We start from the raw sequence: 21,915 nt of genomic DNA on the forward strand, positions 1-21,915 counted from the left end.
TTCTCACCTGGAATATTAACTCTGGGAAGGCAGTGACTGTCTCTACCTTGTCACAGCACAGTGTCTAGCACATAGTAAATACTACTACATATTTTTTAAATGAAGGAAGGAATTTCTTCTTTTTCTTTTAGACCTTGAATCTAAAGGGACAAATATAAAATTTCTGATGAGCAGTTTAAAAATCATTTTTATTTCTTCATTTAAAAATAAAATTTTTTCTTTTAAAGTACTTGCTTCACTTCTTGCTACAATGCTTATCTCCTAGGGCCATTTTGTTTTGTTTGATAAGGGAGTCATAATGGGTATCTCTTGGGATACGTGCACAATCCACAAGTCAACTCTGATTTTCTTTGGAAAACGTCACTCACCCTTTGCGTCGGGGCCTATGAGCTTTCCTTCCCCGGGACTTAGGACTGAGATAAATTATATACAGTCTCTTTGTGAGCAAGTACAACTGCAACGTGCAAGTGCTGGCGCTGAAACAGCACCGTGTGCTCAGAGAGATACAGTCTGCTGGGAGAGAAAAGCAGATGCGTAGAGAGAGAGACCAGAAAAAGAAAGTCCAGTCAGTCCCTTCCAAGGTCTGGCAGAATCCCTGTCTTTAGGTTCCCTTGAGTTACTTCTGTAGCCTTAATGTAAATAGCTCCTTTTATGGCTTAAGCCAGGTTAAGTGGGTCAAGTCCTAACAAATGTGATAATATATTTGAAATGAAAAGTAAGTGAGGCATTGTTTGCAACGCAAAGATAACTTCCAGGAAATGTAGAGCAATGCAAGAAAGATTGAATAGTTTCAATGGGGCTTCCTTAACATCGCCAGATGAGACAACAGCAGGTGGTATACCCTAGCAGCAGCACACAGAGGCGATCTGGAGAAAAGAGCTTCAGGTTGGTCTGACGGCCGGGCGAAGAATAAATGCAATGCCGGAGCTCAGCTGATAGGTTCTTGCCCAAAGAGAACTGCACACATCTGTCTGCTGTGAGTATGGGAACCAGACGAAAGGACTCTAGGGCAGTGTTTCTCAAAGTAGGGTCCTGGGTAGACATACAACCCCCTGAGCCCCACTCCAAACCTGGGAAGTCAAGATATCTGAGGGGGCGCCGTGCATTCAGCCTTCATTAACAGGCACAGTGGGCAAGTGGTATGCACACTGTCTCGGAGCTTTCTACTCGGGGTGTGGTGTGAGGCCCAGCAGAGATGGTGTCACCAGGGAACTTCCTGGAAATGAGGGGTCCTTCCCACCCACCTGACCTGCAGAATCATGATCTGCATTTGAGCAAGATGACCAGGTGATCGAGATGTTCGTTAAAGCGGGGGAAGCCTTGCTCAAGATCATTAGTTCCCTGCTTGGTTGTACACTGGAACGACCCTGGTCACTTAAACACATTACTGTGGTCTGAGTTTTACCCCCCGGAGAGTCTGAATTAACTGGTCTGGAGAGTGGCCTGAGCATAAGCGCTTTTGAAAGTTCCCCTAAATGATTCTAACGTGTAGCCAAGACTGAGGGCCATTGCTTCCAGGGATGACTCCATACAGCCTAGAAGAAGGCATGCAATTCGTTGAATGGGTTTTGAAACTCATGGACGGGACCATAGTCTGAAGACAGATTTCTTTGGATTTGAAGGAGCAGGACCCCAGAGGGAGAGAAAATTGTATTTCTTTTTAAGTTCCAGAAAGAGCTGGTTTGGAAAATCACAAGAGAGACCACAGAGGAGAACTCAGAGTTTACAAAATGAACTATGGAGTCTAGAAAGCATGCCACCCAATAACTTTTGGGGAAAAAGAGGGCTTTTGCTACTTCTTAAGAAAAACCCAAGAAGACTGCAACCCTCTTAGGTGCTGGAGTAACATGCCTAGGTGGAAAATTAGCAATGGCTAAAGGAATAATCTAGGATAAGCGTAAAGGCAATCTCAGAGACCTGAAGACCCCAACCTGCGAGTCCCAACCGTGGTACACAAGCATTTGCTGAGAGTGAACCCGAAGAGGCCAAAATAGGACAAGGAGGACCCAGGACACATGGAACTTTTGAGCAGTGGCCATTACGCAGACCATTGGATTAATCACCGAAGCTTGAGCAACATGTCAAAAGACCATGAGAGACTGAGCTATCCCTCAGCCAGAGGCCAACAAGTACAGATGACACGCTTGGTCCAGGCACCCCTTTCTCCATCCCTGGGCAAAAGGCACCCCCTTTGCTACTCCGTTCCTTGGGAGAGTTGCTGCAGAGGGAGGAAAGAGAGAGTTTTGAATCCAAATGAATACTTACCCAAGTGACATTAAATCTGAATCTAGAAGTGACTGCAAGATGGAGGTTTTCCACCACAGGAGAAGTGGAGGCTTGAGTGCTAAATGGGATTCACTTACAGAAAAATGAGGAAAGTTCCATGTCTAATTCCTGAATTATGCCTGCAACTTTCAAATCTGCTACGCTAGCTAGGAGGATCCAGTCACTTGCCCATAAGGCAGTTCTGCTCACGTTAAGTCCCTGGGACTTGGTATCAAGATGAAAAGGCTTCTTTGAATGGCATTCTTTTTGCAAGAAAATGAAGCTGAGGGGAAATGTTACACGATCGTGAAGCACAAGATATCTATATCTGAAAGGCAGAACTGGACCAGAACTCAGGTCTCCTGTCTAAGATGTGCTGATGAACTCTGAAAGCCTCAAGGCTATCTTGAGGTTCAGAAATCAACGAAGCGTCATTAATGGTCCTGTCTTAGTAAAGAGCATTTACTTTACAGACAGACGGATACACTGCATCAACGTCATTCATTACTGTGAAGTGAATCAGCCTCAGTGGATCAAGTTATTGACTAGTGAATGGCCTCACATGGCCATTTTCTGATTGTTAAGAAGGGATAAAAAAGATGTAGTTAGGAGGTGACCAGTTACTGATGTTGTACTTACTTCCTCTGTTCTCTGTCAAGTACTCCTTTACCCCCCCTCCCTGGAGGGAATATTCCTTGAGAGGAAAAGTTGTTTCATGTTTCTCTCCTTCCTGGCCCTTATTTAGAAGACTTCAAAGGAAATCACTAGACTTGACTATGTGATTGATACATCCTATATTTCCCTCACCTTGTGGAAGGCATGGCCGTCCTCTGTCGTCAGTTCCCTGGCACTAAGGGAGGACTATGAAGAGTATAAGGAATAGCAATAACTCTTCTAGAATAACTATTTCTCCGGGCTTCCCTGGTGGCGCAGTGGTTAAGAATCCACCTGCCAATGCAGGGGACACGGGTTCAATCCCTCGTCCGGGAAGATCCCACGTGCCGCGGAGCAGCTAAGCCCGTGCGCCACAACTACTGAGCCCATGCGCCACAACTACTGAGCCCACGTGCCACAACTATTGAAGCCCACGTGCCTAGAGCCCGTGCTCCGCAACAAGAGAAGCCACCGCAACGAGAAGCCCTCGCACCGCAACGAAGAGTAGCCCCCGCTCGACACAATTAGAGGAAGCCTGCGTGCAGCAACGAAGACCCAACGCAGCCAAAACTTTTTAAAAAAATAAATTTAAAAAGTAAAATAAAATAACCGTTTCTCTAAAATTGTGACCCAGGAATTGAATTTCATTAATCATCCTGACATCGTTTGGGAAGAAATCACATAGGGGATCTCATTTGGGGATTATTTAAAAGTGAATATATTATGTATGAGACTCCCCTCCCCTAAAGAAAACCTAATCAATCATTGATAAGGCTAGTATAATATAACCTAAGAAAATGAATTTCACTAGATGCTCTTGCAGTTGCCACAAGGAGGACCCATTCATATACAATATAGTTCTAAATCCGCTTTGAGCCCACTACAACGTCTATGTTAGTGCCATTGAAAATTCCTGGCAGATTTATAAGAATATGTTGCAGAATCCTTTTTGCCTAAACCTGGAGGGGAAGAGAAAGTCAAAGGATTGAAATTAGTGACGTATATTTAGGCAGTCAGCTTATTGGAATGCTGCCCCAAACCAGCAAATGCTCTACATATGGAAAATACTCAATTAGGGGAGGGGTGATGGAAAGAGACAAGGTCTCAATAAATGGTTGAAGCTGTCAGTGAACTATTAATGACTTCTAACTATTTCTTGAAACCATCTTAAAATAACCAACATAAAAGGGAAAATGGAACCACAGAAACAAGAAGTCTAATGTTGTCTGCTAACAACCCCGATTATTGAAACAATCCTTTAGGACAAATCTATATTTTCATACAGCATACATAAAACATGAATTATCTCACTGGGCTCTATGGATCTGCACTGAATCCTCACTGTGAATTAAGCAATCAAGAATTGGTAATGGGGGCTTCCCTGGTGGCGCAGTGGTTGAGGGTCCGCCTGCCGATGCAGGGGACACGGGTTCGCGCCCCGGTCCGGGAAGATCCCACGTGCCGCGGAGCGGCTGGGCCCGTGAGCCATGGCCGCTGAGCCTGCGCGTCCGGAGCCTGTGCTCCGCGGCGGGAGAGGCCACAGTAGTGAGAGACCCGCGTATCGAAAAAAAAAAAAAAAAAGAATTGGTAATGATCTGTATCACGATCCAGTTCTTTTTGCTTTGCTTTAAAAGTCATTCTGTCTTTGGAAAACCCCCAAACGTGGCTGGAAAATATTTGTGTTCCAAAACCATGAGCTTGTGCCAGAAATGCTGAGGTTCATAAGTCAATATTCATAGGAGCTGTGAGCTCAACAGGGAATTATGGGGTTAAAATTAATTGCTCTGAAAAGTTATCTGATGCAGGCTGTCACTGTCAGTGGAGACCAGATTGCTGAGGAGTTTCAAATAACAAACGTTTGTTGCGAAGTTGATAAGTTTTATGTCCAATACAGTTTTTTAAAAGCCATCTTGCTTTTTAAACTTCATCTCCTGACAGGAAAAGGAGTGTTTATTTTGTCTGTCTTCAGAGTCTCAGGAAAGTTGCTTTGGAATTGGTACCCAAAGAACCATTTTGTGTGATGGGCAAGCTTGGCCTTAACCTGTGCAAGAGAACTGCTTAAACACGACGCATCTTCCAGAGAACAGCTCTTTCTAGGAAGCAGACTCTGTTGTAGGAAAAGGAAGAAGAACTTACCTGGGTAATCATTCTTGTCTATGTCAGAATCTCCTCTTAAAGTAAAGCCGAATCCAGAAGGGACAGCCTGTGAGGCCCACACTCCTTGCAGGATTTGGGAAGCCTTGGCGTTTAAGCCATTCTTGTTACCGTTGTAAATGAGCACTTTGCCTCTTTGGTCCTTGCCTGCAAAGGGCGCACCGACGGCAATGTCTAGAAACAGAGACACACAATTTTTAAATGAAGGAGAGTATTTTAGAAAGAGAAGTAAGTACAGTCGAAGAGCAGTACCAAACAGCCCAAAGGGCTTCTTAAGTTTTCCATGAAAATCTGTAGTACTGCAACAAGAGGAAATTATTTGTTGTCTTTCATCCATCCAAGAAATATTTATCGAGTGCCTGTTATGTGCTGGGTACAGTGTGTTCAATGAGGAACCAGACACTGCTTTTCAAAAGTTTATATTCTAGTGCAGGGAATAGACCCTTTGAATAAAGAAATAATCAAGAGGGCTTCCCTGGTGGCGCAGTGGTTGAGAATCCACCTGCCGATGCAGGGGTCACGGGTTCGTGCCCTGGTCCGGGAAGATCCCACATGCCGCGGAGCAACTAAGCCCGTGAGCCATGGCCGCTAGGCCTGCGCGTCCGGAGCCTGTGCTCCGCAACAGGAGAGGCCACAGCAGTGAGAGGCCCGCATACCGCAAAAAAAAAAAAAAAAAAAAAAAGAAAGAAAGAATCAAGAAAAGACAGAAAGTGACAAATGCTGTGCAGAGAATCTTAAACATATTGATGTGATGGAGAGTGATTGGATTGTTAGTTTAGATGAAGTGGTCAGACAAGGTGTCTCTAAGGCTGATCTTGAAACTGAAATCTGGGGACAAGGTGGAACTGACCATGTGGAATCAGAAGAGAGAGCATTCCAGGCAGAAGGAAAGACTGTGCAAAGGCCCAAGGATGCAAGAAGCTTGGCCCACCCGAGGAGCAGCCAGAAGGTGATCTACGTGGAAGCTTAGTGAGTAACAGGGAAGAGCTGGACCAGGTTCATGGGCTCGGTAGACCACGCGAGGCACCTTCGCAGGGGGCTTAAAAGTTTCTTGTTGAAAGAAATAAACAACCTCTTTCACAAATATTATATCCTTGAATGATTACATCATCCCACGATGTAGGCAAGACCCGTTTCATACTTGAGGACTCTGGGAAACCCAGAGAGAGGACCCTATCGCCTGTCTCCCTGTTAAACATAGCAGTGAATGAAAAGTGCCTTCCGTATATTGTGTTCACCAGGATTGCTCTAAACAATACACCTAACTACTTAGGTTTACGTGAAAAAGAGTGCCAATAACACGGTAACGTAACATAACAGCCCAAGCTGCGGACGATGGTATGTGTTCTCATTTTGTCATTCATCCGTTTGTATTTCTTCCTAAGTCTGATAAGACTGAATGAATTGTAAACTGATTTTCACTACATAACAAGGATCATAAATCCACTTTCATTTAACAGGTAAGGATAAACTGTCAAAAAACTCAGATCGTTGTGGAAAATAAAGATATTGTCATACGGTAGGTGGAAAGGGGTACTTTCTTCACATCCTCTGAGTCAGTGACTTTATATCTGTCCCCTGGTTACATCTCGTTTTGGCATCATTTTAAGGACGCCAAGGCTCAGAGGGGCACGACGCCTCTTAGGTTGTTAGAAATGGTTCTCTTAGCCTTAAAAGTAGCATTAAGGGTTTGAGAGAAAAGACAAATAGAAGAGATGATGAAAAAGATGACTACACAGATAATTTAGCATTATTTACTTCATTTGGTGCTCAGGAATAGGGCAGTTTTTGAAAGCAACAAATCAGTTAAAGATGAACTTGTCTCCTTTTTAAAATGTTTCCCTGGAACCATGGGCTTTTAGTATGCATTTATGTCTTATGGTACTTTAAAAGTTACTAACTATACATTGCTGAGCCGTGTTTTTTCCAGGAAGTCATAAAAGTACGTGACTACTTGCTGAAGGTATTAATGAATACTTTGATTTGATGGGAATACTCCCTAAGCTATTTTGTTGGAGCAAATTCCTGTTACTCCCTGGAACTTCAAGAAACCCAGTCTACCTTGGTTCTTAACTTAAAGGTCCTGAAAATGTATGCAAAATTTTGTGAGAGCTGGCATGTTTCTCTGAGGAGAGGGTACTTAGAAGGCATTCATAAATTCCCAACTTAAAGAACCACAAACCTAAACTAAGAATTTAACACTGCTTAACAGCGAACATTGAAGGTGTGCCTTTAAGCTGAAGTTGAGAGATCAATTAAAATTCAGCATAACCTGTACGTAAGCCATATGAGTTACTCAGAAGGCAATGCACTTGCTAATATATCAACATGTATTTATTTGTTTTGACTCTGTACATATAGTACATTCTCTAGCTCTCTTCAAGTCATAAATCTATATGTCAATCTTTAAAATAATTGCTGTTTTGTTTAGAGCTGTCATATGACACCCTACATCAACATGAGAAAATTTCCTTGTCACGTCTATATTAGCCAAAACTAAAGTTTAAATTGCCTTGAGATTTTGGATAGTTTATTAAAGACCAATCAGAAGAACTGTACCACACACACACCACTGTGAAGTCTCTTGTTTCCGTCATGCAACAGTAACATGAAATTGTGGCTCATAAGTAATTTCCATGCATTGGTGTAAATTACCATTGTATCCATCTTGGTTCAGGTCTCCTAAATGTGCCAAAGCGGTACCGAATCTCCCGAAAACGTCAGTGCCTGCGAGGATCTGCGGATTTCTGAAGACCAGCACGTTCACTTGCAAATACAGGTAAACTTGCCCGACTTCTCTGGGGTTGCTCTCAAATTCACGTTCCATAAAGAGAGGTGCCCCGATCAATATGTCATCCATTCTGCAGGGAACAAAGAAAGAGGTCAACACAGACATGAGATGCTGTTGGATAGATTTCTGATCAACTAGATTAGTACATTTCCACTGGTATATTTCCTTTTCCAAGGGATATTTTACAATTGTCATACTTCTTTCATTGCTTTGTTATGCCTACGGAATAGAATATGCTGTAAGAAAATAAGAGTGTTATTAAATGATCACACTGAACTTTTTAGCAACGCTAAAAATTACTACTTTAAGAAAAGCACAGCTATTTCACCCTTTTCAGCTCTTTGGTGCATTTCCAGAACGTGTACTTACACAAGTAAAACGTATCAGAAAGACCTAAATAGGTTTTTCTAAACATGGATGAGAATTCGTCTACAATTTCGTTAACTATGCATTTATATTATGAAGTTTTCTTGCAGTAATAAGGTTTAAAATAAAGTCTGTCCTCCTCTTTTCTCTTGTTACCTCCATTCAAATAAAACAGAGGCCAGAGAAGGTTCTCATACTGGCTAGAAAGCTAGAAAACAAAATTTTCCTCCCAAATGCAAATTTATAGTTTTTCTTTGTAGATGTAGATATTATGGCAGAAAACCAGTAGATAATTTTTCAGGCTGAAAAAATTTCAAGAAAGAGATAGCAATTGGATTGCTACACACTTAGGTAAAACGTTTTCTTAAAAATGTTCCGAATCGGGACATCCCTGGTGGTCCAGCGGTTAAGACTTCGCCTTCCAATGCAGGGGGTGCGGGTTCGATCCCTGGTCTGGGAGCTAAGATCCCACATGCCTCGTGGCCAAAAAACCAAAAGAGAAAACAGAAGCAATATTGTAACAAATTCAATAAAGACTTTAAAAATGGTCTGCATCAAAAAAAAAAAAAAAAATCTTAAAAAAAATGTTCCAAATGCATTTACTTGCCATGTGCTTCTGTGCTCTATCTAGGCCAAGAGTAAGGCAGGGACTGGGGCTGCTCCAGGCCTCAGGCTTTGCCCTGGAGGAACCTGGTTGCCTCTCTTTCTGTTATTATTATTGTCAGTATGAGGAGACATTTGTTAAACACCTAATTGTGTGTGTTGCTGCCTTGCAGTTCCAAGACGTCTAAAACCACTGGTTCCCTAGTGCAGAGACTGAGCATTTTTTCATTCTCAACACAAGGAACAAAGCCATACAATTGGTCCCTGAGGGACATGGGACTGACACATTACCTCACTACGTTTCTCACTGCCAACACTGTGGAGTTCTAGAAATGGAAAATTATCCGACCTCTGCTTGTGAAAGATTAGCACACCCATGCGATCTTTGGATTCTTGGACTATTGTGACAACGTTGATTTATTTTCGTAGAAATAGATTTCCCTAGATATTTAAGTGTAAGGCTTCTAAAGTGTTCTAAATGCCAAAATAGGAGAAAGACATTTGTTCTTAATTTATCATTGTGTTCTCATAAAGCTGAGAGACAATAACTGTCTTGGATTCAATTGATTCAATGTGCCTTGTGCAATATTTTGCATTCAGTGTCAATAATATTTTACGTTAGCAGTACCACTTACGAGTCACAGTATATATTATTGTTTAGGCTGGTGTTTTAAAATCTTGATTTGCAACTCATTAGTGGGTTGTGAAATCAGTTGAATGGGTCTTGACAAGCAATTATAAAAAATGAAATAGAATACAATAGAAAATATGAGTCAATGCATTACACATACTAAGGGTGAATACTGTTCCATGAAACCTTTTGTTTCAGTTGTGTGTGTGTGTAGTGGGTTGCGATGTCAAATGTATTTCCGATTACGATCCCACAGGGCCAAAAACTCATTGAAAAACCACTGCGGTAGGCCGTGCGTGCTATTAGGCTATTTCAAAATTAACTTGTCATATCCCTTTTGAGAATATATCCAATTCAAGTTTAAAGTTTTAAAAATATTTATAAGTAAAGACGTTCTTTACTGAGCTTCCGAAAAAGTAGCTGTGTAACAGACTGGGTGCCATTCTAAGAATATATAATATATATAAAGTATATCATATTTTATACATATACATGTAATCTCAAGAAAGAATAATGAGGAAGCAATATTTATGATGAGGTTTTCACTGAAAACCATCTTTTCTGTTTGTGTCATGTGGGTAGTTTGGATGAGATCTAAATTATTATGTAAAGGCATTTTATAGAAGTAGGATATACTCACTAAATTTCATCTTATCTGAAATGTCTCCTAGTTGAGCACAGGTTTCTTTACATCTCTATGTAGCATTCACACAGGTTTTATTTATGTCTCTTTTTTATGTCTAAAAAAGTATTCTGTCCACTCTGATAATACAATGCAAGGCACAGGTTCTCATTCTTTCACATGTTCTTTGAGACAAAACGTTATAAATATTTCCCTGAAGAGCAAAGCATAAATGTAGTGATAAACGGAGAGGGGGGGCTGAGGGAACCCATCAGTGAGAATGTTCATTATAAAGAATCTGAACTCAAGTTTTCTACAGCCAAATGGTGTTTAACATCTTGATTTAACATATAAACTTCTCTGTTTCTTCTTTTTTCACAATAGTCCATAGTGCATGCTAATGCCTGTGACTGATTTGCAGAGTGTAGTTATTAAGAGAATGCAGGTTAGGAGGCTGTATACTAGAATTGATATCTAATCAATATAATTGTTTTATGCTAGGTGAGAACAAATATAGCTTATCATTTATGTTACAGAAATCAATTTAATTTGCGATTTCTTTACGTTTTAATTTTCTAGACTTTCTACTTAATTGAATCATAATGATTTCTCTTCTATGAGAGAACCCACTTGGAGTAAATCTAGCACCAAAACACAGTTACTCAAAGCTGCTTCCTCTCAAATAAATTTTCTCTAAAATGCTCTCAAGTTAACTAACTGCTAAGACTCTCTCTAAATTTAGTTCCTTTTGGCCCTGCAGAGGCTAAAACAATCCAATGGATTAAACTGTAATTCTGTGGATTTCTGAAATAGTATGAATATTTTGTTTCAAAAAGCCATAAGAAAATTAAAAAACAGATTCGCTTGTTTAGGTTCAAGAGGAAAATACTATCTCTCTTTGCTGTTAAATTTGTCCAGAAATTCCTAACAGAGTTTACATTGAAAGATTTTTGTAGTTCTGGCTATCTTAAGATCACTGAAGTTAATTTCACCAGCTTGTTTATATTTTACAAAATAGTCACAGGCTTGACAAGATCAACCACCAAGCAGCATGCACGTTAACTGTTTGGTCTAAACTTTTGCAGTCCACTTGTAACACCTGGAGAGTTTTTAAAATAAAAAAAATATTGGGGAAATCCCCACCAGTTTATTTATTTGGTCACATTACTTAATGACACTGTCTTTTATTTATTTTTTCCCTGATGGTGGGTTTTGGAGCATTTATAGGGACTTTGCTTTTGTTGCACAGTGGATAGTGAGGATGACATACACTGTGAAAGAAGCTTCACCAGGTATTCTCACGTATGATAGTACTTAGTTATCTCTCAGATGGAGAAAGGGAAGTCTGGTTCAATTCCACAAAATGTGAGTCCTAACTTCTGAACCATGAATGATCAACTAGATGAGTGATGGTCTTAATCCTATTCTGAGTCACTGTAAAACATCCACTCAGGTCCGAGACTTGAAAGATTCAGGCTATTAAAAAAAAAAAAAGGCTATTGGAAAATTAGAGTTTTTGATGATGGCCAATCTGGCCGGTGTGAGATGATATCTCATTGTAGTTTTGATTTGCATTTCTCTAATGATTAATGATGTTGAGCATTCTTTCATGTGTTTGTTGGCAATCTGTATATCTTCTTTGGAGAAATGTCTATTTAGTTCTTCTGCCCATTTTTGGATTGGGCTGTTTGGTTTTTTGTTATTGAGCTGCATGAGTTGCTTATAAATTTTGGATATTAATCCTTTGTCAGTTGCTTCATTTGCAAATATTTTCTCCCATTCTGAGGGTTGTCTTTTGGTCTTGTTTATGGTATCCTTTGCTGTGCAAAAGCTTTTAAGTTTCATTAGATCCCATTTGTTTATTTTTGTTTTTATTTCCATTTCTCTAGGAGATGGGTCAAAAAGGATCTTGCTGTGATTGATGTCATAGAGTGTTCTGCCTATGTTTTCCTCTAAGAGTTTGATAGTGTCTGGCCTTACATTTAGGTCTTTAACCCATTTTGAGTTTATTTTTGTGTATGGTGTTAGGGAGTGTTCTAATTTTATATTTCTACAGGTAGCTGTCCAGTTTTCCCAGCACCACTTATTGAAGAGGCTGTCTTTTCTCCAATGTATATTCTTGCCTCCTTTATCAAAGATAAGGTGACCATATGTGTGTGGGTTTATCTCTGGGCTTTCTATCCTGTTCCATTGATCTATATTTCTGTTTTTGTGCCAGTACCATACTGTCTTGATTACTGTGGCCTTGTAGTATAGTCTGAAGTCAGGGAGCCTGATTCCTCCAGCTCCATTTTTCGTTCTCAAGATTGCTTTGGCTATTCGGGGTCTTTTGTGTTTCCATACAAATTGTGAGATTCTTTTTTCTAGTTCTGTAAAAAATGCCAGTGGCAATTTGATAGGGATTGCATTGGGTAAAGAAAGGAAATTAAATCTCAATTCTATTATGAAACTCTGCTGATTAATGCTCATTTATAATTCCTTAATCACTGATAAATGCTGGGAAAGCTAGAAAGGGCTTTGTGAATTTTTAAAAAATTGGAGTTATAGACTCTCTAAAATTATTTATGAGTTAAACTAATGACTTGGTCAAATGCAGCAGCCTAGTATGGCTACTTTTAATATGATCAAACCAACTGATTTTTCTTATATGCCATGATGCTGAAAACCACTCATAACTGAATTTTTTATCAGTCAGCTGTTTCTAGCATCATCAAAGACAATCTTAAAGTTTCTTTGGGTGAAAATAACTGAAATTATGGTTTTCTATTTTTATAAAGTGGAAGTATGAGCTTGTTTATAAAAATAATGGAAATAAATAAAATGCACACTTAATAAACAGATTCTTATCAACGAGCAAAACAGAGTAAAAACTAAAACACATGTATATGCTATTCTTCTACCCCAACCCTTATTTAAGGTCATTGAAATCTACATGTATTCTATATGTGTATGTATATGTATATCTGTATACATGTTATAGACAATATCTGTATGTTTTTACATGAATATGAATATAGATAGGTCTATATGTGCATATATATGTGGAATCTATAAAGTGAAATTCACACAGGTAGATAGTGGTGCTTACCAGGGGTGGAGAAATTGGGGAAATGGGGAGATATTAGTCAAAAAGTACAAAGTTGCAGCTATGTAGGATGTATAAGTTCTAGAGATCCAGTGAACAGCATAGTGGCTATAGTTAATAATACTATACTGTATACTGGAAATCTGCTAAAAGAGTAGATCTTAGGTGCTCTTACTATACAGACACCCCCCCACACACGGTAACTATGTGATGGACGGACCACCCAGTTAGATGGATAAGATGAATCACATAGATGGAGATGTTAATTAGATTGAATGCAGTGATCATTTCACTATGTATATGTATATCAAAACATGTTGTCCACCTTAAATATATAGTTTTTTATTTTAAAAATATTTTACAGGTTATTATTGGATTTCTTCAGTGACAAGTATACTAATTTATCTGTTTCCCAATTTTTAAAAGTAAGTGAGAGGCATGTCAATCATTGTACTCACTTACTAGATTAAAAATTCTTAAGTCTTACAGATTTTAAACCCTTGAAGACTGAAATTATATATATGCTTTCCTACTAGGTATTTTATAGAGCTTAGTAAAAGTTCTCTGTATATAAGTGAACAAAAAATTTGTAAGGTAAGTCAGCAAAAGTTCTGTGAACTAATCAAGACCTTCCCCTACTTAGTGTGTGCTCTTGGGCAATTCACTTAACTTTTGTGTCTCAGTTTCCTCATTGGTGAATTTTAGGTAGTTTCATTGGATTGTAGTACAGATTGTCCTGTGCTGTTAGACTTATTACACATAAAGGTACTTTGAGAGAAATAAAAACACTGTCTGCTAATCATTCATGATAAAGATAAAATGTGATTGCTTAATAGCATGTTAAGTTCTACAGTTGTTTCAATGGAGAATCAAGATTTCTGCATTTGAAACTGCTAACCAACTGAGGTTTATATCCAGGAAAACTTCATTTGAGATAGAGATTTGTGTTTGCTGCAAATCCCATTCTAGCCTTAGGGTCCCTGCTAGAAATCCTGTCAGGAACTGCGAATGACAAAAGCACTCTTTCAGAACAAGGCCACACGTGTCCTGACATGGAGCCATCACAGGAGCTTAGGAAAAGTCACTGACACGTGCATGATTTACTGCCTTTTTTTTCTCATTCTGCTAAGATTTCTGAGGGGTTACAGGTTTATGTCTCTGCCCTGATGGCCTGTTTTGTACCTTCCCTGGGGATGAATATCCACCCCCGGGAACGTGAGGACACGGGCTGTCACAGTAATTAGTGGTTTTCAGGCCCCCGTCCTGGGATCAAGTATAAACTTAGAAACACAAGATGCCATGTTTTCCCTGTTTGTGTCTATCTGAAAGCCAACAATATCAAGTGATTGTTCTAGAAAAACAGGTGCTTCAAAAATGATGGCATGGGGCTTCCCTGGTGGCGCAGTGGTTGAGAATCCGCCTGCCGATGCAGGGGACGCGGGTTCGTGCCCCGGTCCGGGAGGATCCCACGTGCTGCAGAGCGGCTGGGCCCGTGAGCCGTGGCCGCTGCGCCTGCGCGTCCGGAGCCTGTGCTCTGCAACGGGAGAGGCCACAGCAGAGAGAGGCCCGCATACCACACACACACAAAAAAAATGATGGCACGTTGTATACGCATTATTGTAATCTCAGACTTCACGTGAGCGCTCTCTCTTTATTTGAGATGCGGTGTTCTCTCACTGGCTTCCAGAGCACACTCACTGATTACAGGACCATGAATGTACGCTGCATCTAAGTAATTAGAGCAGCAAACAATACACAGACTGAGAATCTATAGGTACTTTCTTCTTTAAGAATGACAATATTAACAGATGTATTTTTCAATGCAGTCTAAAGAATTCAGAATATACCACCTAATAAAAAGAAATGATGTGCATAGCAATTCTTAAGAACATCAAGAAAGAACAAATCATCCCTGGAAAATTCCTATGTTTGAAACCAATGAGGTCCTTTTTTCACAAGTTTTCTTAATGTGGAAAAAAAAAAAAAAAAGTCCTATGAACGTTGTCACAAAACTTTTCCCTTAGACTAGAATGAATGTGTTTTCGGGAAGGACACGGTGCCCTGCAGGGCATATGGTGACACTGGGGGGAAAGCTGAGAGGATTGAAAAGGGAGTAAACTACAGAAGGAAACACACTGGGTGACCTGTGCCCTAAAAAGTGCTGCCTGGCTCCCAGGAGAGAAGCCCTCATGCGTGTTGTGTTGTAACCGGTTGAGGGAAACGTGTCTACACGTATCCCAAGGGCCACTGTCGGACTTTTTGTTTTCACCAAAGAATGGGCTTCCTGTATCTGGACAGTACGCCATGTTTTGGACCTCACGTTCTTCCTCCAGCATTTTTTTACTAAATGACTAAAAGGCTCTGATAACAGATACAGTCCATGCAGGTTGCTCATTTCGCATGGTGGTCCTAACTGTTACTTCCTTTCCACAATTCAGACAGCGGAAGATGAAAGCAACTTCATTTTCAGTGACCTGCAGGATAAGATCTTATCCAGCATAAGATCTGCGTTCTTCAAAATCGACCCAGAGTGCAACCACTTCCACTCTTCCTGCCCTTGCTCTGGTCCAAGCCACTGTCCTGCCTCACCTGGCTTATGGCAATGGGCTCCCAGAAGGCCTCACTCCATGGAGACCCAATGACAGGGCGTGGCTGCTAAAACCAAAGTGGGTGCAGGCCAGCCCTTTGCTTAGACTCCTCCAGGGGTTTTCAAGAGGATGTGTCCTTCTTGGAAACAGACTCATTCTATCCATGGCAGAGTCCGTGTGGTGCTGTGTAAAGCGGCTCACAGACTTTCTCTCCAAGCCTCTTTGATATTCCTTGACTGTGCCAGCAGCTCCCCGCTCCGCTGGGAATTTGGACACTTTCCCCCATATACTATCGTGTTTTGCTCCCTCACCTAACCTAACACCCAGGCCTTCCCTGTTGACCTGAATAAAAATTGCATCCCTCCCAATTTTTTTCTATCCCCGTTCTGTTTTTCTTTTTTTAAGTTTCATTAACAGACTTTATTTTTTAGAGCAGTTTTAGGTTCAAAGCAAAATTGCACAGAAAGTACAGACAGTTCCTGCACAGAACCCCCTGCCACAGGCAAGGCCTCCCCGACTGTAAACATCCTGCACCAGATGGTACATTTGTAACAACTGATGAACCTACATGGACATATCGTCATCACACAAAGTCCACAGATTACATTAGGGTTCACTCTTGCTGGTGTACATTCTGTGGGTTTAGAAAGATGTATAATGACATGAATCCACCATTGCAGTATCATACAGAGTACTTTCACTGCCCTACAAAGCCTCTGTGCTCCACCTAATTCATCCCTCTTTTCAACATTAACACCTGGCAACCACTGATCTTTTTACTGTCTCCATAGTTTTGTCTTTTCCAGAATGTCATCTAGTGGACTCATAGTATGAAGCTTCTTCATACTGGCTTCTTGCACTTAGTAATAGCATTTACGGTTCTTCCATGTCTTTCCATGGCTTGATAGCTCATTTCTTTTTAGCACTGAATAATATTCCATTGTCTGGATGGGCCACAGAATACTTACACATTGACCCACTAAAGGACATCCTGATTGCTTCCTTCTGTTTTTGTTTTTTTCCTGCATAGAGCTCATCACAATCTAACATAATCTTTATTTGACTTGTTTATTTTTTGTCTGTAGCTCCCACCCAAACTACAGTATAAGCTTTATGAGGGTGCGGGTTTTGGTTTTGTTCTCTGCTGTATCCCAGCACCTAGAACAGTGCTAGTGTGTAGAAGATGCTCAAGAAATATATGTTAAATGAAAGAATAATAAAAAGATATTTTCCAAAAGGTACAAAAGTTACCAAATTTATCTCCAATCATATGGTACCGCATAATAAATAAAGTTCACTTCTAGCTATGTAGAGGTCATAGCTAATGTCTATCCATGATGTAGCCCAGATCAGGGAACATAGTTCAGATTTTTCAGATATTTGCTTCTTACCAAAATGTGAGCTCCATGAAAGCAGAGACCTATTCTTCCTTAATCACTGCTACATTCTGGGCACCCAAGAACAATGGCTGGCGTATGGTAGGTGCTCCAACAATATTTATTGGATGGATAATCAGTTCATCTCAATTTATTGGTTTTCTTATTTAATCATTTGTCTTATCTGTCAGTTAGGTGCTTTTCGTGGGTCAGAGAGTTGCTTAATAACAATTTTCTTTGAAGTAATAACTTAAACACAACCATAATTTATCATGCTGTTTGATCCAAGCTCAACTATAATTTACTGCCATAAATTGAAAAAAATAATACTATTATTTCATCTTCTGCATGGGGGTCACTAGTATGTGGGTTAAAGCACTGTCAGGAGAAAAAATATTTATGTGCAAATGTTTTATGAATATCATGTGCTAAAGGGTGAAGGCAGATGAGCAAATTCTTCAATGGCTATGGAAGTCAAATGGCCAAGGACTATGTAATTCATAAAATCAAAGATAAAACTAAGTAAAATAGTCCTTTCTTAGAAGTGGCAGATGTGGTAAAGACATAAAAAAGGATGACAGAGAATTTTTTAGTAGATGTATCCTTTTGCCCTGGACTAAAAAAAAATTGTTAAAATGAGAGCCTCGATCTTGTTGAGGAAGTGCGGAAGGATGTATTTCATGAAGGAAAAAATATAACATCTTAAAGGACGAATATAATACCTGGTGAGTGAGGAAGTTCTTATAAACTTACCCATCATTGTTAACATCTGATACTGCAATTGTATATCCAAAGTAAGATGCCATCTGCAAAGGGAAAACCATAAGATGATATATTTTGTGCTCAAAAAGTCATTTTTTATAGTCATCTCTCAACTTTCCCTGAAAGATTAGCCACATTGCAGCACATTTTTGCATTTAAATTCATAGACCCTTGGACATGGACAGAGTCTTCGAGCCATTTGGTTTAACCCCTGACCTAATGCATAACGTTCCTCACAACACCCATGACATCTGCTCAGACATCCTCTGGAGATGTTCAACAATAAGCCCATTCAATTTGTAGATACAACTATTAGAATCCTTTTTGCTAAAATTGGTCCTCCTGTAACATCTGGTCCTTAATGCTCCTACCTAGTTCTGCAATCTTGAATGTCACAGAATAAATCTAATTCCATTCCCATGTGAAACCCCCTATGGAAATGTTTTCAGCTGGCTTCCCATCTTTCTTAGAGATACAACATGGGATACCAAAGAAAAGATGATACCCCATGAGCACACTGACGGGAGAAGATAAGTAGGATGGACACCCTCTGCTTTGGACTCTTTATATCACTGAAGCATAAAAAGGTTTTAATTTGAGGGCAAACTACATCTCTGTATCAATTCATATTGAGTGTATCGTCTGCTAAGCTTTCTAAGTCTTTGCTGAGTATAACCAGTGTGCCTAATCTCTCTACATTCTAGCTCTTATGTTTCTGTTTTCAACCTATGTTCTCAAGGTTTATAATCGCTTCAGATTTGGCCAATAGTTGTAGCTTTGCCAAAATTTTTCAGTTCCATATTCTGCCATCCAATGCTTTAGCTCAGCGCTCCCTGACATTTTTGGCATCAGGGACTGGTCTCGTGGAAGACAATTTTTCCACCGGCCAGGTTGGGGGGAGGCGGGGAATTGTTTCAGGATGATTCAAGCGCATTCCATTTATTGTGCACTTTATTTCTATTATTACTACACTGCAATACATAATGAAATAATTATACAACTCCCCATAATGCAGAATCAGTGGGAGCCCTGAGCTTGTGTTCACTTGCCACTCACTGATAGGGTTTGGATGTGTGTCTGCAAGCGATTGATTTATTACGGTCTCGGTGCCGTCAAACCTCTCAGCTCCACCTCAGCTCATCAGGCATTAGATTCTCATAGTTCACAGTAGGGTTTGTGCTCCTGTGAGAATCTAATGCGGGTGCTGATCACAGGAGGCGGAGCTCAGGCGGTAACGCGAGCGATGGGGAGCGGCTGCAAATACAGATGAAGCTTCGCGCACTCAACCGCCGCTCACCTCCTGCCGTGCGGCCCAGTTCCTAACGGGCCACAGACCGGTACCAGTCCGTGGCCCAGGGGTTGGGGACCCCTGATTTAGCCCATTTAGCTTCCTATCGCCTACAAGTTTAATCAGCCTACAGTCCCCTGGAAAGTGTGCTCCCCGGAAGGCAGAGAGTTCCGTCTGTGTTGTTCATATTCTCTCTGCCCTGTCTGGCCCGTGTTTGGCCCAGAGTAGGTGCCAGGTGCTAGATACTCTTTGCAGAGGAAAAAGTTAGATGAGTTACCAAGTGTAACCCAATTATTCAATTCTCCCACCTCTTTTGTCCATTCCAAACGTATACAGTTGCTATAGGCTGATTGTTTATGCCTCCCCTCCTCCAAATTCAAATATTGAAACCCAACTCCTTATATAATGGTATTAGGAAGTGGGGCCTTCAGGAGGTGATTAGGTCACGAAGGGCTGAGCCTGCATGAATGGGGTTAGTGCCCTTAGAGAAGAGACCCCAGAGGGCTCTCTGGCCCTCCTTCCACCGGGTGAGGACATGGTGAGAAAGACGGCTGGGAACAGAAGGCAGGCTCTCAGCAGATACCAAATCTGCCTGCCCCTTGATCTTAGATTCCAGAACTGTGAGAAATCAATGTTCGTTGCTTTAGCCACCCAGGCTATGGCATTTTTATTATAGTAGAGTCCATGGACTAAGACATGGGTGCCAGGTGCAAAATACTCTTTGCAGAGGAAATGAATGCCTCATTTAACTGCGTCAAGCAATCACTCAGTTCTCCCACCTCTTTTCTCTATTCCAAACACATATACGGTGAAATTCTTACTCCTGCGTGGCATTGTGTGGTCTTCACTCAGAGGAATTTCATCACTTTTGTATTAAGTTCTGAGGTTCAAGATTGCAGAACTAGGTGGTATTGAAGATGAGAAGTTACAGAAAGGCCAAATTTAACAATGTTTAAAGAGCTTTTAATGATAAAAATGTAAAATGAAAAGACAAAGGAGAAGTCTTGCCAGATTTCCATTAAACCATTAATTGTCACCACTTGGGAATCATGGTTCAAAATCGATCAATCCACCCAACTTCACTATCATCACAGCCTTGTATCTCTGTATTTACCACAAGAGTACCACGAGGGACATTGTTAAATGCTTTGTTGAAAATGGCACAGTAACGGATAGACTAAAGCCCCGGTTTGGGGGAGGAAGTGTCAGAAATGCTCTGTGTTCTTTCAAAAACTCTATTTGCTTGACAAACGTATGAATCCAAATTTCTGGGTGTAGCTAAGAGTTGAGCATTTCAGGATCTTAAACCTGGATCCTCCTGGGATCCCGTGGGCCAAGATGTAGCGTGGCTGGAGTCAAGTGTGGGGCTTGCTAGAAGCTCCTTGCCCTGGTGGTTAGGAAAGGAAACTGGTTGCCCAGAGAAATGAATTCAACTCACATTGTCTCCCTTAGAGGGGAATATCACATTCATCCTTTAAAGAAATGTGACAGATTTCAACAGGTCAAAAACCCAGGAAACCCAGGGTAGTGAATGAAGTGTGACCTCAGGCTGTGTTAGGTCAGCAGGATGACAGCAGCCTGTTTGCAGGCAACTGACCCATTGATAATGAGACCCCAGCCAGTGACGGTGGGTACGGATGGGGCCACACCTACCCTCTGGGGAGAAGGGACCAGAACGAGAGAGCTTATCTTCCATATAATGTTGGGACTGGGGACGGTTCCACTCACTGTGAGGACAGGAAGGCAGAGCCCAGACCCACTGACTGACCAACATGTGAAACCTACAAGAAGCCCATGTCTTCTCGGGGGGAAGGCGGGTGCTCAGAATTCATCACCGCGCGCGCTACATAAGGACCGCACCGTAACAGGATTGCTCTTGGATTTCAGCAGTTGGTGGCTTTGGGGCTTTTAGGGAGCATATTCTGCCTTTACATCACTTATCATTTTCTGAAATCATCATGGGCATGTACTTGTTTGTTAATTGTCACCCCCCCATCAGCCTCCCCCGTACTGCTGTGTGAGAGCTGGGATCCTGTCCGTCTGATACTTGGTTACACAGCCAGTCCTCAGAAGAGTTTCCAGCACATAGTAGGTGCTCAGTAAATATTTATTTTATGCATGAATATATAACATATTACAATATACTGTTAGTGCCAAGTGACATTCATTATTTGATTCTAAAATGTCTTCACCTGTTCACCAGTGAAATTCTGAATAAAGGTCATATCTGTAGAGTTAATGATTGAAACCTGAAATCATAGAAATTAGATAGGTTACATCATTTGGCATAGAACTGGAGCACTTTTTTTTAAAAGTTTAACTTAAATCATTTTAAAATTTTTGTGAGGAGTCATAAATGGTTAGCTCTATATGTAAAAAAAAAATAATAATAAGCCCAAAGGAACGATCTTTAAAAAATCCAACTGAACTTTTTGTTTATGGTGAAATCTGGGATCCTTTCAGACAAAATGCATGCTTACTAATCTGATGTAGAGAAATCTGAATTCAGGAATGCTGAGAGCACCTAATCCGATAGTCAGTTAATTGATCTAATCAAAAATTTAATCTAAGTCTCATTTCTGTGCATATGCTGTTATGAGAAATTGATGATTATGGTTCTCTGCCAAAAAATGAAATTTTAAAGTATTATCCACGTAGCAAAAATATTCCTTTTAAATTCTATCCAGACCACCTAAAATCTATAGATATTGTAAGCTTATCAGACTTAAA

The 21,915-nt window shown here is 40.6% G+C and overlaps 1 protein-coding gene across 2 annotated transcripts in view; it reads right to left on the reverse strand.

Moving 5' to 3' along the window:
* The window catches only part of ITGA8 (integrin subunit alpha 8), a 186,308-nt gene that overhangs the window by 119,078 nt on the left and 45,315 nt on the right, over positions 1 to 21,915 (reverse strand). For both annotated transcript variants that reach the window (XM_067030489.1, XM_059059167.2), the window contains 4 exons: positions 21,378 to 21,434; positions 17,889 to 17,941; positions 7,729 to 7,934; positions 5,056 to 5,247 (listed from right to left, as the gene is read on the reverse strand). In XM_067030489.1, the coding sequence (XP_066886590.1) occupies positions 5,056 to 5,247; positions 7,729 to 7,934; positions 17,889 to 17,941; positions 21,378 to 21,434 (508 nt within the window). The remainder of the gene's footprint in view (positions 1 to 5,055; positions 5,248 to 7,728; positions 7,935 to 17,888; positions 17,942 to 21,377; positions 21,435 to 21,915) is intronic.

The sequence above is a fragment of the Kogia breviceps genome, chromosome 3 (genome assembly GCF_026419965.1).
Source record: "Kogia breviceps isolate mKogBre1 chromosome 3, mKogBre1 haplotype 1, whole genome shotgun sequence".
Lineage (NCBI taxonomy): Eukaryota > Metazoa > Chordata > Mammalia > Artiodactyla > Physeteridae > Kogia > Kogia breviceps.